The sequence below is a fragment of the Heteronotia binoei genome, chromosome 20 (genome assembly GCF_032191835.1).
Source record: "Heteronotia binoei isolate CCM8104 ecotype False Entrance Well chromosome 20, APGP_CSIRO_Hbin_v1, whole genome shotgun sequence".
NCBI classification, from domain to species: domain Eukaryota; kingdom Metazoa; phylum Chordata; class Lepidosauria; order Squamata; family Gekkonidae; genus Heteronotia; species Heteronotia binoei.
The window spans coordinates 19825684-19843210 of NC_083242.1; the positions used below are offsets into that span (position 1 = coordinate 19825684).

General features: G+C 49.1%; 1 protein-coding gene across 1 annotated transcript in view; it reads left to right on the forward strand.

Moving 5' to 3' along the window:
* Nucleotides 1-17527, forward strand: part of SMG1 (SMG1 nonsense mediated mRNA decay associated PI3K related kinase) — a 152280-nt gene that overhangs the window by 92807 nt on the left and 41946 nt on the right. Inside the window, exons 37-41 of the mRNA XM_060260786.1 lie at nt 5677-5894; nt 6077-6231; nt 7378-7600; nt 7774-8020; nt 10731-10960. Of these exons, the coding sequence (XP_060116769.1) occupies nt 5677-5894; nt 6077-6231; nt 7378-7600; nt 7774-8020; nt 10731-10960 (1073 nt within the window). The remainder of the gene's footprint in view (nt 1-5676; nt 5895-6076; nt 6232-7377; nt 7601-7773; nt 8021-10730; nt 10961-17527) is intronic.

Sequence of the window (17527 nt, forward strand, 5' to 3'; positions counted from 1 at the left end):
TGGTTGCTCATTGCCCCTACAGCACACCAACTGGCGAAGAATCTCGAAACAACTCTCTCTCTTCTTGCCTCCCTGGGCCTTTGTGTGAATGTCACCAAATTGCACCTCATCCCAACTCAGAACTTGCAGTTCATAGGTGCGCGCCTCTGCACATCTCCTCATCTTGTTTTCCTTCCAGAGGATCGTGCCCACACCATTATGTCATTGACTCAGTTGGTACGGCGTGCCCGAAAGCAACCAGCAATCGTCATACGTCTTTTAGGCCTCATGGCCGCAACAACCTCGGTTCTTCAATTTGCGAGACTGTGCATGCGACATCTCCAGCTTTGGTTTGTTGGTACCTACCATCCACACCTGCAACCACAGAATACTGTTCTCACTGTACCTCAGAGTGTTCTGCTCTCCCACGTTTGGTGGAGAGTACCGGACAATTTGCTTTGCGGGAAGCCTTTCATTCTTCCTCCATCTACCGTCGTGACCACAGACGCCTCCAAGTGGGGATGCGGAGCCCACTTAGGGGACAAAACGGTCAGAGGGCTGTGGACTGCGCCCGAGAGGGCTATGCATATAAACTGCCTAGAACTCATAGCCGTGCACAGGGCCCTTCAATCGTTCCTTCTGTCTGTGATCAGTCAACATGTCCAGATCACAACGGACAATATGGCTACAGTGTTCTATGTGAACAAACAGGGCAGTACCAGATCTCTTCGGCTGTGCCGAATAGTCATACTTCTCTAGGAGTGGTGCATCAAGAACAACATCTACCTGACTGCCATTCACCTTCCAGGGGTAGAGAATGTCCTGGCCGACTCAGCAGGATTCGTATAGACAACCACGAATGGTCCCTCAATCCACTCTACCTGCGCCGCATCTTTGCGTGCTTCGGAACTCCCAAGATAGATGTCGTTGCTTCCAAGGACAACTCAAAATGTCCTCTTTTACACCAGGAGAGGCAATGATGCTTTCCTTCGCAACTGGAGGGGTCCTCTGCATTGCCTTTTTCCACCAGCCCCCCCATATCACCCGATCACTAATCAAGATTGCTCAGGAGGGCACAGACTGCATACTAATAGTACCATGGTGGCCACGGCAACCGTGGTTCACAAGGTTCTGCAAATGTCCCGCTACACTTATCGCCGCCTCCCCGTGGCAGACGATCTCCTCACCCAGGCTCATGGCCAGGTGTGGCACCACGACCCTCAAATTCTAGGCTTTACAGCTTGGAGAATTCGACCACATCCCTATCATCAAGAGTAGCTGAAGTTATCCTGAATGCTAGACAACCTTCTACCAGGCGCTCATACCAGTGCAAGTAGAAGTATTTTTGCTTCTTTGCATCTTCTCAACACCTCCACCCAGAGTCGGTACCCTTACCTTCGATCCTGGAATACCTATTGTCTTTGCAAGCATCGGGGCTCAGCTATTCTTCACTAAAGGTTCACCTTTCAGCCATTTCTGCTTTCCACAAACCTATTGATGGCCAGACTGTTTTTTCCCACAGGCTGTCCAAATCATTCCTAAAGGGCATGTTGCACCTTCATCCTCCTATCAAACCTTTTGTACCAGTTTGGAGTCTGTCGTTAGTGCTTTCACAACTCATGAGATCCCCGTTTGAACCCTTGGCCACCGTGGACCTTAATCTTCTCTCTTGGAAGACTACCTTGTTGGTCGCTCTTACTTCCGGCAAGCAGGCCAGTGACTTATGTGCCTTCCGTTCTGACCCCCCTTATACAGTTTTTCATAGAAACAAGGTGGTCCTTAGACCTGACCCGTCCTTTTTACCCAAGGTCGTATCACAATTTCATCTCTCAACCTCCACTTCCTTGCCAAGTTTTTTCCTGATCCTATGGACAAAGAGCTCTACACACCCTCGACGTCAGAAGAGCTTTGTCCTTTTACCTCTCTCGTACACAACTGTTCCGTAAGGACCCTAACTTGTTTGTGGCCTACAGCAATCCTCAAAGAGGACACAAAATTTCTACCCAGAGACTTTCTAAGTGGGTATCCAGTGCAATTCGGTTGTGTTACGAGGTTGCCAAGCAACCCTTGCCTGAGGGCCTTATTCAACCAGAGCTGTTGCGACCTCCTCGGCCTTTCTGGAGGGCGTCTCCTTAGAGGACATCTGTGCTGCTGCATTATGGTCCTCGCCGTCCACGTTCGTCTCACACTATGCCTTGGACGTTTGTGCCAGACGGGAGGCCTCTTTCGGCCAAGCGGTCCTCAGGTCCATCTTCCACTGAAATCACCCCAGGTGAGTGCATGCATGTTGTAAGTATGATAAAGTTTCTCTTTGCCAGCACCCACCTTCCTTTGACTTTCAGCTTGCTAGTCACCCATGTGTGGGACTGCACAGAGACCACGAAGAAGATAAACAGGTTGCTTACCTGTAACTGATGATCTTCGAGTGGTCATCTGTGCAGTCACACACGCCCACCCAGCTTTCCCCTCTGCTGGCTATTTTCTGCTTTGGATTTTACCTCTGTAGACAGTCAGTAGCGGCTGGAAGAAACTGAGTGGAAATGGCGCCTCCCGCTCGCTCCAGGCATGCGCAGTCAATGCCTGCTCCCCAGAGCGAGTGGAAAGCGCGCCCAAAAGTGCTCTAGGCGAGCTATTGGAGACTCCGAGGTATGGATTCGTTGCCTGCGGCAAGACCCCATGTGTGTGACTGCACAGATGACCACTCGAAGATCATCAGTTACAGGTAAGCAACCTGTTTTTTCGGGCCCTTCCCTTCGGCCTATCAACAGCACCAAGGGTCTTCACCAAGTGCATGGCGGTGGTGGCGGTGTCACTATGGCAACGGAAAATCTCCGTATACCCGTACATAGACGACTGGCTCATTGTGGCTCAATCCCAAGAGCAGCTTCGACAGGACATTTCCACCACGCTGATACTCCTATCTTCTCTAGGCCTACAAGTCAACCTTCAGAAATCCAATCTTGTCCCGACACAGGACATCCAATTTATAGGCGCACGCCTATCAACAATAACACACAAAGCCTATCTGCCGGCAGACAGAGTTCACAATATTCAGACCTTAGCCAATACCATCATATCTCACTCAACCCAGACAGCTTTCACCTTCCAATGCATGCTGGGTCTTATGGCGGCTATGACTTCTGTCCTCTGTCATGCAAGGCTTCGCATGAGACCCCTACAATTGTGGTTCGTTCAATCGTTCCATCCACACCGTCAAAGTCAGCGAACCCTATTAACAGTTCCACATCACATTCTTCTGGCAATGGAATGGTGGACAATACAAGATCACCTTCTGGCAGGAATGCCATTCCTGAGATCACCTCCATCAGCCATTGTCACGACAGATGCTTCAAGATGGGGTTGGGGAGCCCACCTCGACACTCTAACAGTGCAGGGACAGTGGACAGCCTACGAAAAATCCCTCCATATCAACTGTCTGGAACGCCTGGCGGTCCACAGGGCACTCAAATCGTTTCTGCCATCACTTCACGGTCTACACATTCAAGTCACATCAGACAATATTGCGACTGTATACTACATTAACCGACAAGGAGGTACTGCATATACCCGTCTATGCAAAAGAGCTCTAGCTCTTTGGTATTGGAGCATTGCCCACAACATACACCTGACAGCTGTACATCTACCTGGGATCCAGAATATCCAAGCAGATACTCTCAGTCGCCAACTCGTTAACGATTACGAATCGACACTCAAACGATCTTATCTCCAACCAGTGTTAAAAATGTTTGGAGTTCCAGTCATAGATGTATTTGCTTCACCGGACAATGCCCAATACACATGGTTTTACATGCGAGGGCCCCCTTCTACTCAGCCTGCGAGAGATGCAGTGGAAAGATGCACCAATGGAAAGGACCACTTCATTACCTCTTTTCACCCATTCCACCAATAACAAGAACACTTCAAAAGATTCAATTAGATCAGACCAATTGCATATTGGCCCCATCAACCATGGTTCACCACACTTCTCCTTCTCTCCAACAGCGTATTTCATCACTTTCCTCAAACTCGGGACCTCCTTTCTCAACAGAACGGCAAGGTCCTACATCACGATCCAGCACTCTTGTGACTAACTGCTTGGAGGATCAGTTTTTAGATTTTCCTGCAGAAGTCCAACATGTTCTATTAAATGCCAGAAAACCATCCATCAGAAGATCCTATTCTCTGAAATGGAGATGGTTCACTCAATATGCTGCCCAGCACAATTTCTTGCCTACATAATCTTCCATAGCTCAAATTCTATCATACACATTATCTCTCTCCAACTCTGGCCTTGCTTACTTCTCCTTAAAAGTTCATTTGGCCACCATTTCAGCCTTCCATCCACATATCGAAGGACGCACAGTGTTTTCTCACCCTGCTGCAAAATCATTCCTCAAGGGCATTCTGCACCTAAAACCCCCAGTTTGGCAACTTCAACCGACATGGAGTTTATCTCTTGTCTTAAGTCAACTCATGAAACCTCCCTTTGAGCCAATGGCATCTATACCACTGCATCTCCTGTCATGGAAAACAGCACTGTTGGTGGCACTTACATCTGGCAAAAGAGCAAGTGATGTTTGTGTTTTCTGGACAGACCCACCTTACACTGTCTTTCACCATGACAGGGTGGTTCTGCGCCCCGATCCAACTTTTCTCCCAAAGGTCATTTCAACTTACCATCTAGGAAAACCGACCACGTTACCTTCCTTTTTCCAGAATCCTAGTGACATGGGTCAACGAACTTTACACAATCTTGATGTACGTCGGGCCCTTGCTTACTATATTGTTAGAACAAGCCCTTTTCGTAGCCTACGGGACTCATAAACAAGGGCAAAGGATTTCTGCACAGAGGCTCTGGAAACTTACCTGTAACTGATGATCTTCGAGTGGTCGTCTGTGCAGTCACACACGCCCACCCAGCCTTCCCCGCTGCTGGTTTTTCTGCTATGTTTTATATTTAAGATTCCTCTGTGCAGCGGCTAGAAGAAACTGGGTGGGTGGAGCGCCTTCCCCTCGCTCCAGGCATGCGCAGTGGATGCCTGCTCCCCAGAGCGGGAGGGAATACGCACCAAAATAAACGCCTAGGCTAGCTTTAAATTCTCCGAGGTCGGGTTCGTTCTGGTGGGAAAACCCATGTGTGTGACTGCACAGATGACCACTCGAAGATCATCAGTTACAGGTAAGCAACCTGTTTTTAGTCTTAAAAGCGCCACTGAACTTTAAAACTTTGTTCTGTTGCTTCAGCCTAACACGGTTACCCACTTGAATCTATGGTTAAAAAGTTCACTTTTATCACTTCAGTTTTAAAAAATTAAACATTATTGTAACAATGGCATAAACCAAAGATAGCAACTTTTGAGATGCTCTGGACATAACCTCCATGGATGACCTGGTTTAACAAAGAATTTGTGGCTCTGAGACCCAGTTCAGTATACATTGCCAACTTATTGTCTATAGGAAAATGCTGCTAGTGCTTATGTCCTTTCCAGTGCTTATGTCCTTTCTAGAACTGCATCTTGCGTGATCACCCTTCTTACTGTGAACAGAATAATAATGTAAGGAATTGTACAAGTTCTGTAGTGATGGGCGAATCGCTGTCATTTTGGTCAGGGATCTTGTTTGCTGACTTTGGCAGACTTTTGAATTTTGACAAAACAAAAATGAGCTTTCTCCCCTCCCCTTCTTTTTCAAACTTAGGGAGCAAATTTCCTTCTGCAATACCTACCTTTTTGGGAAACATCCAAGGCGAGGAATTACTGGGCAGCGAGTGCGATGGGGGAAGTCCCCCAGCTTCTCAAGAAAGCATAAAAGATGAGACAAAAATGGGCTTGAATGAAGACCAGGCAATGATGCAAGATTGCTACAGTAAAATCGTTGAGAAATTGTCAACTGCCAATCCCACAATGGTGTTGCAGGTAAAAATTTGAGTTGAGGTTCAGCCTGTCCCAAGCCTTTTGGCTTGCACTCCAGGGCTTGTAACTTGTCAGCCTGTCTAGTTTTTACATTTTACTTATTTTGAGCCGCTTTGAAATTGCTGCTGATGTTTTGAACTAAATTACAAAGAACTCTTTTTTGTTGCTGTTTGTGATGTATTCAGGTCCAGATGCTGGTAGCAGAGTTGCGCAGAGTCACTGTCCTTTGGGACGAACTTTGGCTGGGAGTCCTGCTACAACAGCACATGTATGTCCTCCGGCGGATTCAGCAGCTGGAAGACGAGGTGAAGAGAGTCCAGAACAACAACACCCTGAGAAAGTAAGTTTGTGTTTTCTTGCTTGTAAGTTTCCTTGAAAAGCTGGTATGTGAGAGTCATTCTGCCATCTGCTGTCCTTGGGTGGACTCCCCCATGGACCTCAGAATGGAAGGGAGAAAGGTTCCATCATGGCAACATTGGGTGGCCTGCTGGGATTCACCCTCCAGATCTTCTGGTTGGTCACGTTTTCCCTGGCTTTTCCAGATAGGCACAGTTTGGGGCCTCAGGCAGCTGCATTTTGTCTGGTGGGGCTTGGGTTGAGTCTGGGCTGGGCCCAGCTCCGGACAGGGTAGTAAAGACTACTGCGATTTCTTTCCTCTTGGATGAAATCCAGGCTGCTTCTTGTAAATGAAAAAGTGACCTGCTGAGGAGAAACCTGAAAATCAAGCTCCAGGCTTGCCCTCCTGTCCTCGAACTATTGCAGCAGCTGTATGTGGCCCCTTCATGGGAGATGCCATTGAAAGTGCTCTGGAGAAACTGAAGAACCCATCGAATCCTGCTAAGTGTCACGCTAGGGGGAAGAAGAGTTATGCTGGTATGCAACCTGTGGAAACCTTTGAGGGCCCTGCTTTGCTGCTATCTCTTTATTCTCACACACTGGGCCTGCTGTGTCTGTAACATATCATGTATCCTTTCCACCCTGGAGCTAGCCACAAAGAGTCTCCAAGGCCACGTTACCTAGTTCACAGAGACGCTCATAATTTCGCTTGTATTGAACTGAAGGTCTGGGATCCCCCATGGAGGGGAAAAGGTGATTGGTAGATTTTGGTGCTTTAGCTTTTAATCTCTGTAATGGATGGACCCTGAGTGTATATAAGTGGGCAGGGGTCAATGACTTTAGTTTCAGTAAGACCTTGCCTGCTTGCCGTGTCTTTGCTCTTTCAATAAAAGCCTTTAATGAACCAAAGGTGTATTGATTGGTGAAGAACTTGCAGTACTTGACAAATAGCTTCTTTAGGATAGGAACTTGGTCTCCATAATTCCCTTGTGCCCTATTATTCTTAGCAGCAGTGAGTTAGATTTCTTGTTATGAGCTTGGAAGCAATGCTAGGCAGTCAAAATGTTACCTCCGGTTGTGAAAATACTGGCGTCAGTAATGTTAACAGAACGCAAGTGATGTTTTCTCCCCCTGTCCGTCTGTTTTACAGAGAGGAAAAAATTGCCATCATGCGTGAAAAGCACACAGCCCTAATGAAGCCCATTGTATTTGCCTTGGAGCACGTGCGGAGCATCACCGCAGCTCCTGCAGAAACTCCTCACGAGAAGTGGTTTCAGGATAACTACGGAGATGCCATTGAAAGTGCTCTGGAGAAACTGAAGAACCCGTCGAATCCCGCTAAGCCTGGGAGCAGCTGGATCCCTTTTAAAGAGGTAAAGGAGAGATTAGCAGGGTGTAAATCTTCAAAATGTTGCAGAGAATGGGTGACTCCAAAGTAACTTTGGCTCCTGTCTGTGAATCATAACTCTGCGGCTGGAGCTGTAGGATAACTTAGACAGAAGCTTTTAAAACCAATTTTTGATTGCTTGTTTGTTTAAAAAACCAGGTCATGCTCAATCTTCAGCAGAGAGCTCAGAAGCGTGCCAGTTACATTCTGCGCCTGGAGGAGATAAGCCCGTGGCTTGCTGCCATGACCAACACTGAAATCGCTCTCCCCGGAGAAGTGTCTGCCAGAGACACAGTCACAATCCATAGCGTGGGGAGTACAATTACAATTCTGCCTACAAAAACGAAGCCCAAAAAGCTCCTTTTCCTGGGCTCAGATGGGAAAAACTACCCATACCTTTTCAAAGGTACGTACTTTGGGAAGTGACCATGGCTCAGTACATATAGAAGGCACTGGGTTCAATGCGCAGCATCTCCAGTTAAAAGGATCAACTCGGAGATGTGAAAGACTTCCACCTGAGATCTTGGAGAGCTGTTGCCAGTAGACAATACTGCCCTTGAATAGACAATACTGCCCTTGAAGGATCAGTGGTCTGATTCCGTAAGAGACGGCTTCATATGAACACGTATATGTTTTGTGAAAGCCTTCAGGAAGTGGTCAGGAGGGTGAGAGCCTTGTTTAGGGCAGTTTGAGGCCAGGCAGCAATGGAGTTCTTTCTAGCTGCTAATACTGTTTTTATAGTGGCTGTTTTCATATCGTTTTAATATATTCAATACTTATTGTGCTGTTTTTGGCAGTTCTGTGCCTCACGGTCCTGATTTGTCAGGGGGGAAAAGCAGTTTTATAAATATTTTAAATAATAAATAAATCTTGTGAACTGAAACCAAATGTTATCTCTGCTGGAGACATCTTTGTCTGGGTCAGCTTAACCCATTCATTTGTAAATGCAGGGAAAGGCAAATGACTTCTGTTCACTGGAGGAACTTCTAGGTTCTAGCATATCTCAGCCTAGATTGCCATACATGTCGATGCTGTATGCTGGTCCAAGTTTAGGAGACTCTTCTTTTTCTGTTAAGCTTCAGGAGGAACTCCCTAACCAGGAAGAGCAGTTCAGCAGTGGGAGCCATTCCCTCGAGGGGCAGCATTTCCTTCCTTGGAGACTCCCCTCCCCTCTGCTCCTGCTCCTCAGCTTTGCTATCCTAGAGATTAAAAACGCAATCTGGAATTGTGTGGGGATGGTAAGAGGCAGCATAGAAAAGTGTGTCCCATCTCAGGACTTAGAAGGAATTTTTAATATAAAAGCAGAAAATTAATACTGTAGTGGGGGACTTGGCTCTCTCCTGTTCTAGATTTTCGTTTGCTGATTTCTGCCCCCCCAACATTCAGAGCTGCAGTCTGCTTCCTGCAGTCAGCAGTGCAAGCCCTTCTGTTGTTACATTTTTTCTGCGTGCATGAACCAAGCCTTGGTGGTAGACATCCCTTTCCTATCTCCTTTTCTTTCACAGTCACAGAACCTTTATTGGCATAACAACAACAGTATCAAATCAAGGAAGCAGGAGAAAAAGACAGTTAATTAAACATTCTAAACATTTCATTTCATTTTATTCGATTTATATCCCGCCCTCCCCACCGAGAGACTTCACCTCTTATAAGCACAGGAAGTTTGCCACCACTTTGATGGTTTCAGCCTTATTTGAGGCTAGTAAACTCACTATCTTGCTTTCATCAGATTTCCTCTCCAGGGATTGCAATATAGGATCCAGATAAGATGCACGTAAATCATAGTAGAATCTACAGGATAAAAGTACATGGTCTGTTCCTTCAGTTTCCTTCAGCCCACAGGGACATCGCCTATCAAAGAGTGGTATTTTTTTAAACTTCCCATATAACACGGCAGAAGGAAGCACATTAAAACAGGCTAAACGTCCTTTGAATATGGGGGTCGATCAAACAAGAAAAATGTAAGTGAACCACTAAAAGGAATCCTCCATTCCTTTTCTTTCAAATGAATTAGCATTGGATCTTTAATTCTTTTCTAGCTAAGGCTTAGGGGTGATTAGCTTATTATGCATCAACAGTCTTAAGGGAACACAATGTCTGAACAAGATATGAACCTAATACAAAAGCTTCCGTGTGAAAAAATCCAGTCATACAATTGCATACTTCAAAACAAGGTTTCTATGAATCTTGTACTCTTTGCCAACAGTAACAAATATATAAAACTTCATAATGTCTTAAGAAAATGCTGAAAGTCCAGTGTAGCAAAACTACATTGCTGCACTGAACTTTTAGCACTTTCTTGGAATGTGTGAGAGTCTCTTTGAAGTTTTGTATATTTATTACTGTTGGCTAAGAGTACAAGATTCACCGAAACTGTGTTTTGAAACACACGGGTTTTTTTATACAACTGTAAGACTATATATTTTTTTCGCATGGTAGTTTTTATATTAGGTTCATATAAAATTATGCGTGACATGGAGGAGTGGAAGGGAGAAACTTTTCTCCCTCTCCCATAATACTAGAACCTGGTGTCATCCCCTGAAACTGAATGGTGGGAAATTAAGGAGAGACAAAAGGAAGTACTTCTCTACAGAGCACATAGTTAAACTGTGGAACTCGCCACAGAATGTGGTGATAGCCGCCAACTTGGAAGGCTTTAAAGGAGGAATGGGCGATTCAGTGGAAGATGAGGCTATCAGTGGCTGCTACTCCTGATAGGCAGGGATAGAATTCTAGCAGGAGCTCTTTTGCATATTAGGCCACACACCCCTGATGTAGCCAATCCTCCAAGAGCTTACAAAAAAGAGCCTTGTGGGCTTCCCAGAGGCAGCTAGTTGCCCACTGTGTGAACAGAATGCTGAACTTGATGGGCCTTTGGTCCGATTCAGCATGACTCTGCTTATGTTCTTAAGACACACTCTGTTTGGTGCTGTGCATTTAGGCCTTGTTGCTTCTTATAGGAAGGGAGTCCAGCATCCCAAATAGAGAGGCTGCTTTGGCCTATGAACAGTTGCTTGACTTCCTTATCACCTCTTTCTATATGTGGCTGGCTGGAGCTATTTTTGTCGGAGAAAAAGGAAGCTTATAGGTGAATATCCCTCTGCTTCCTCGTGCAGGTCTGGAAGACTTGCATCTCGACGAACGAATCATGCAGTTCTTATCAATTGTCAATACAATGTTTGCTACAATAAATCGTCAGGAGACGCCCCGGTTCCATGCCAGGCACTACTCAGTCACACCGCTGGGAACAAGATCGGGCCTGATTCAGTGGGTTGATGGAGCCACCCCGTTATTTGGTCTGTATAAGAGGTGGCAGCAGAGAGAAGCAGCTTTGCAAGCACAGAAGGTAATGGCATCGACATACAGCTCTGGGGATTTTTTTAAAAAGGCCAATCATTAAGATTAAACATCAGGCTGTAAAGTGGAGACCTGATTTATTATGCCAAGGATATCAGTGGCGCTTACTCTTATTGTGCAAGCAGATTGTTGCAGTTGAGAATGCCCTGACACTTGTAAGGGGTTATTCGTGTTAAAATCCATGCACTCTTGTGTGGGTGTAACCTAGGGATGCCAGGTTTGTGTTGGAAAATACCTGGAGACTTAGGGGATGGATCCAGGAGAGGTCAGCGTTTGGGAATGGGAAGGGAGGGGTCTCAGCATGGTGCAGTACCATAGAGTCCACTCTTTGAAGCAGCCATTTTCTCCATGGGAGCTGATCTCTGCCAGCTGGAGATCAGTTGTAAGCAGGATATCTCCAGGCCCCATCTGGAGACCTGGCAACTAAACCAGGGAAACACAGCCAAGGTTGAGCAAAACGTGAAGAGGCTGTGAAACAATATACTTTGTAAACAATAAGTACAAACGGTAAACCACAGCTTAATGTAGAAATTACATGCACTCCGTAAACATTCGGTGTCCAACCCTGCATGTTGGACACAGAAGCAATTGCTGTTCAAAACCTGGCAAACTTTGCATGTTGAACTTAGAAGTAATTGTTAAAAAGTTGATTGCAGTGCTTTCTCTTTAAACGCCGTGAACGTAAATACTTAATACACCTCAGAGTGCTGTTAAGCACTGATATAGTGTATATGGAGTGTGTGTAGTTTTTATGTTAAGCTGTGATATATATATATACTGGTTGTAATTATTGTTTACAAAGTATATTGTTTTGCAGCATCCTTACGTTTTGCCCCACCTGGAGGCTGGCAACCCTAGCATGTCCTGGCTCAGCACTGCTTTGGTCCTAAGTAATGCCCAAGACTTGGTGAAAGATGTAAAAGTGATTGGCCACTTGGGAGCAGTGACCATAATGTTATTGATTTCACCGTTTGTATAAATAGGGAGATCTTCTTCGTGGTCTCTGTGCATCACACCAATGGGAGAGGCGCCGGCGCCGATCACGATCGGTAACTTCAAAGCCGCGGATTTCCGCGCCCTCGTCCCGGTGCGCATGCGCAGGCACCCCCTCCTCTGCGCATGCCCAACTGGACAGGAGCGGACATCCCGCCAGTTCTCTTCTGACCGCCGTTGAGATCAGTCGACCTTTCCTACGGTTGGTGGATTACTTACTTCAGCCTTGCTGGTTCTTCCAGTGCGGATTCTTCTAGCATTATCGCCTTCTTTCGTGAGTGGGGTGGAGTGTGACTTTTGTTATTTTTCTCCTAACTCTAGTACCCTTTTCCCTTCCCTTCCCCCTTTCCCCCCCCCTCACCCCCACGCTTTTCGCGTATGGAAAAGCGCTGGGGCTTCTTCAAGCGGTGTAAACGGTGTGGCAGCAAAATCGCCCCTCCGGACGGCCACACCCTTTGTTTGTTGTGTTTGGGGGAAACACACAAACCGGACTCCTGCGCCCACTGCGCGAGGTTTTCCAGACAAACCCGCAAAAACCGAGCGGCTTGTCTCGCTGCAGCCTTGGTCGAACGGGCGCTGTCCCCGAGGAACATGGCGTCGTCAGAAAGTGCGCCAAAATTCTCGACGTCGGTGGTCGATACCGACAAAACCTCCCTCGATGCCGATCGCCCCCTGAAAAGAGCGGGCTCGGCTTCGTTATCGGAGACCTCTACACCAGCGAAGAGGTCCAAGGAGGATAAAGCAGCTTCTTCGGGGTCGAAGAAAAAGTCCGACAAGCAGAAACACAAGAAGGTCCCCGCGACTTCTTCACCGACATCGCCGCCCGACCTAACAGCTCCAGTCCTGCCTCCTTTGAAACTGCTGGCCTCTCCGATCCGCCATCGACCGAACTTGCTGCTCGAATCGATGGCGACGCAGATAGCGATCTCGTCCGACTCCGACCGAGATCTGGAATCGGCGCAGCGCTTGGTGAGAGACGACAGCCCTTCGGACCTCACTCAGGAGGAGAAGGATAGCTCTCAGGATCGGTCAGAGAGGGCTCGTCGGGAGCGATCCCACAGTGCACAAAGAGTCTCCCCTCTGACACTGAGACGGACACCACAGATGGACGAGCCTAAGACCTCCCAAGGGGAACGATCCTGGAGCCCTCGGTACCGACGGGATCGTCGGCCATCGAAGGAAAGATCCCCGGAGGGCCGATCTCCTAGGAGACACCGAGAAGTTTCCCCGCGACAGAGAACACCACCACCCCTGTCGTGGGACCAAAGGCAATGGCAGTACCTCTACGGGTCCTGCCCGATGCCATCCGTTTTCCCCTGGTTCCCTCCGCGTCAGTCCGAATGGGACCAACGTTCGGAAGCATCATACCGTTCGAAGACATCATATCGTCCCCTGAAACGCAAGGCATCGGTATCGAAGCCTCCAGTCGAGGAACCAGCCAAAAGGATGAAATCTTCTCTCTCTGAAGAGACTGTAACCCCGGTATCGATTCGAAGTTGATCCACTCAATCGGACCAGTCGGAGTCCCTGCACTCACCGAGATCCTCGGAAGGTTCGATGCAAGAGGAGCAGCTGTCCTCAGAAGAGCTATCTCCGCCCAACAAGGTCGGAGAAGACCAACCTATCTCCCCTTCGGAGGACCTGAAATCCTTTGGAGAGCTTATTAAGAGGATGGCTCAGTCCATATCGTTGTCGACCATTCAGCCCGTGCCTGTCGTTACCGATAGTGTATTCGACATCGTTCAAATGGATACGTCGACGGCTGTAGCGCTTCCATTGACTACGGTGATGTTACACACTGCGAAAGCTTCATGGGACAAGCCTGCATCCACTCCTATTACATCACGCAGGCTTGATCACAAGTACCGCATTCAAGAGTCCTCAACGAATTTTCTCTTTAACCACCCTAGGCCAAATTCAGTAGTGGTGGCTTCATCCTCCAAGGCCAGAAAGACCCACGCCACCCCTCCGGACAAGGAGGGCAAGAAGCTAGATGGTCTGGGGCGAAGATTCTACATAGCGGGAGCGCTGGGCCTGAAAGTAGCCAATTATGCTGCCTGCATGGGGCGCTATCAATACGCCCTATGGGACCGTGTGTCCGCGCTGCTTCCGGGGCTTCCAGAACAATCCAAAAACGCCCTAAGGAAAATCCAGAGTGAGGGTATGGCATTAGCCAAGCAGCAGTTAAACTCCGCGAAACGTGGGGGACATAGGCGCCAAGACCCTTACATCGGCTGTGACCCTTCGGAGACACTCGTGGCTGAGGTCCACAGCCCTGCAAACGGACACCCAGGCGTACGTCGAAGACTTACCTTTCGACGGAAAGGGGCTATTCAGTGCCACCACCGATGCGGTGCTCCAAGACATGGACAAGAGCATACGTACCTCCAGGAACCTAGGGGTTCCGGCATCATCCAGGCAGCAATCCAAGCGTCCATGGTCGAAAACATGGAGCAAGAAACCCTTCCAGAAGCAATCAGGGGACCAACAATGGAGGCCCAAGACCTCAGTCCCCTTCACCAAGTCCCAGTATGGCACAAAGGCCAAATATTCCCCTACCTCCTCCCAGTCCTCCAGGCAGAAGGGGAGTAGACCGGCCAAACAGGGCCTTTGACTGCCCCCCCTTCCCTTACTGCACCCCTTCCAATTCTTCAGACCATACCCGCCTGTGGCCTTTTTTCCGAGCATGGTCATCCATAACAACAGACCACTGGGTGCTCTCGATAGTCCGGCTGGGCTAATAGAATTCCAACAGGAACCACAGGTCCCAACATTCGTCTACACTACCCCGTCTTCTACCCTCCAAGAGGAGGTGAGGACTTTGCTCGAGAAGAAGGCCATAGAACCGGTCCCACCAGACCAGGTACGACTGGGGTTCTACTCCCGCTATTTTACTGTCCCCAAGCGGGATGGGGGCCTGCAGCCCATAATGGACCTTCGGGGACTCAACGACTTTATACCACACCAAAAGTTCCGTATGTCCCTATCCAACATACTCCCTCTGCTGAACCCTGGAGATTGGATGGCCACCTTAGACCTCCAGGATGCTTACTTTCACATAAGCATCCATCCGGCTCACAGGAAATTTCTAAGGTTCGCCATCGGGACTTCACATTTTCAGTACCGTGCACTCCCTTTCGGCTTGTCGACAGCTCCAAGGGTGTTCACAAAGACCATGATAGTGGTGGCAGCCCACCTCAGGTTGCAGGGCATAGCAATATACCCGTACATCGACGACTGGCTGCTGGTGGCCGGGTCCGAACTCAACCTTCTACAGCATATCTCCACCACCCTGAACCTCCTCCAGCAGTTGGGGTTGTGGGTGAATATGAAGAAGTCCTTCCTCCATCCATCCCAGAGGATCCAATTCATTGGGGCGATTCTGGACACACGGCAGTGCAAAGCATTCCTGCCAGAGAAAAGGGCACAGGACATTATGGACTTAATACGCACGTTCCAGTCCAGCCAAACTGTAACTGCTCTCCAGATTCTGCGGCTACTGGGACTAATGGCAGCCACGACTGCGGTTCTCACGTTCGCCAGGCTACACATGAGAAGTCTCCAGTTGTGGTTCCTGAGACGCTTCCGTTGTGGGGTGGACCCTCCACGACGCAGGTTTTCCATTCCTCCAGAGATTCTGGCGTCACTAACGTGGTGGTCTCACAAACACAACCTGCTGCAAGGGGCGCTGTTCCACAGGCCTCAACCAACCATGACTCTGACCACGGACGCATCCCTATGGGGATGGGGTGCTCACGTCAACGGTCTTTGCGTGGGCAACAGATGGCCCAGGGACCACCTGCAATATCATATCAACTTCTTGGAACTTCTCGCAATTCATCACGCCATCCTCTCCTTCAGGCCCCTGCTGGCAAACCGAACAGTAGCAATACTGACAGACAACACCACAGCGCTGGCCTATATCAACAGGCAGGGCGGCACGGTGTCTCGCAAGTTGTGTTTCCTAGCATTGCAGGTATGGCAGATCTGCATGGAGATGAACACTTACCTCATTGCAGCTCATCTCCCGGGCGAGCAGAACCTGTGCGCGGACTTCCTCAGCAGGGGAGGAGCGTCCCTGCACGAATGGGAACTGAACTGGACTTTCCTCCAGCCGGTCTTCCAGGAGTGGGGGACTCCGGAAATAGATGTCTTCGCCACCCGCGACAACAGAAAGTGCGAGAGCTTTTGCTGCCGGGGGGGGGGAGAGACCCCTTGTCGTTGGGGGACGGCCTTCTGCTTCGTTGGGACCGCCTCCACCTCTATCTGTTTCCCCCGATCCCGCTCATCACGCGGGTGGTGCAGAAACTGTACACAGAGCGCCCACGGGGCATTCTGATCACCCCCTGGTGGCCCAGGCAACACCGGTTCGCCCCTGTGCTGCAGCTGTCCAAGGGCAGGTTTCACCACTTTCCAGGGGTGCCGGATCTACTCTCCTCCCAGCAGGGCAGGATAGTCCACCACGACGTCCCGCATCTGAAATTGACTGCGTGGAAGCTCGGATGAGCGAGTTGTCAGAGAGAGTGCAACACGTCATCCTTAATTGCAGAAAGGAGTCAACAAGAAAATCCTACGCCTACAAGTGGGCGCGATTTGCTAAATTTGCCTCAGAAAGGGGCAGAGACGCAAGGAAGGCGGGCCTCCCTAGCATCCTCGACTTTTTGCTCTCCCTGTTAGACAAGGGACTCACTGTTTCCTCCATTAGAGTGTACCTGGTGGCCATTTCAGCCAACCACGAACAGATCGAACGCCGGTCTGTGTTTACTCACCCTACCACTAAGAGCTTCCTAAAGGGGTTGGTGCGACTGTACCCCTCTGTCCGGGCTCCTACGCCTTTCTGGGACCCGCCGGGGGTATTAGAGGCTCTCGTGGGAAAACCCTTTGAGCCTATGGCCACGTGCTCCCTGCAGCTGCTTTCTTGGAAAGCGGCATTCCTGGTGGCCATCACCTCAGCACGTCGGGTGGGAGAACTGACGGCTTTGCGTTGCGACCACCCCTATCTACAGATCAGTCCAGAAGGGGTGCGCCTGCGACCAGATGTGACCCTCCTGCCGAAGGTGGTGTCTGCCTTCCACCTGAACAGAGAAATTTATCTGCCAGTCTATTTCCCGAACCCGACTTCGGATTCGGAAAGCCGCCTTCACGCCCTTGACGTGAAACGGGCACTCTCCTTCTATCTGCACAGGGTTAGACCTGTGCGCAAGGATTCTAGGCTCTTTGTCTCATATGCCACGAACTCTATGGGGAGGAGGATCTCCTCTCAGAGACTCTCCAAGTGGTTGACAGAGACAATTAAGTTGTGCTACTTGCTACGAAAGTGACCTCTGCCGGGGCCTATCAGAGCTCACTCCACGAGGGCAATGGCCACCTCAGCTGCATTCATGAAAGGGGTACCCTTGCAAGACATTTGCAAAGCAGCTACCTGGTCCTCCCCGCATACGTTCATCAAGCACTATGCGTTGGACCTCCAGTGGAGACAGAGTTCGTCGGTGGGCAGTGCAGTTCTGCAGTCGCTTGCCTATTGACGGACCACGCAACCCTCCTCCAGGTATGCGGTGAGCTT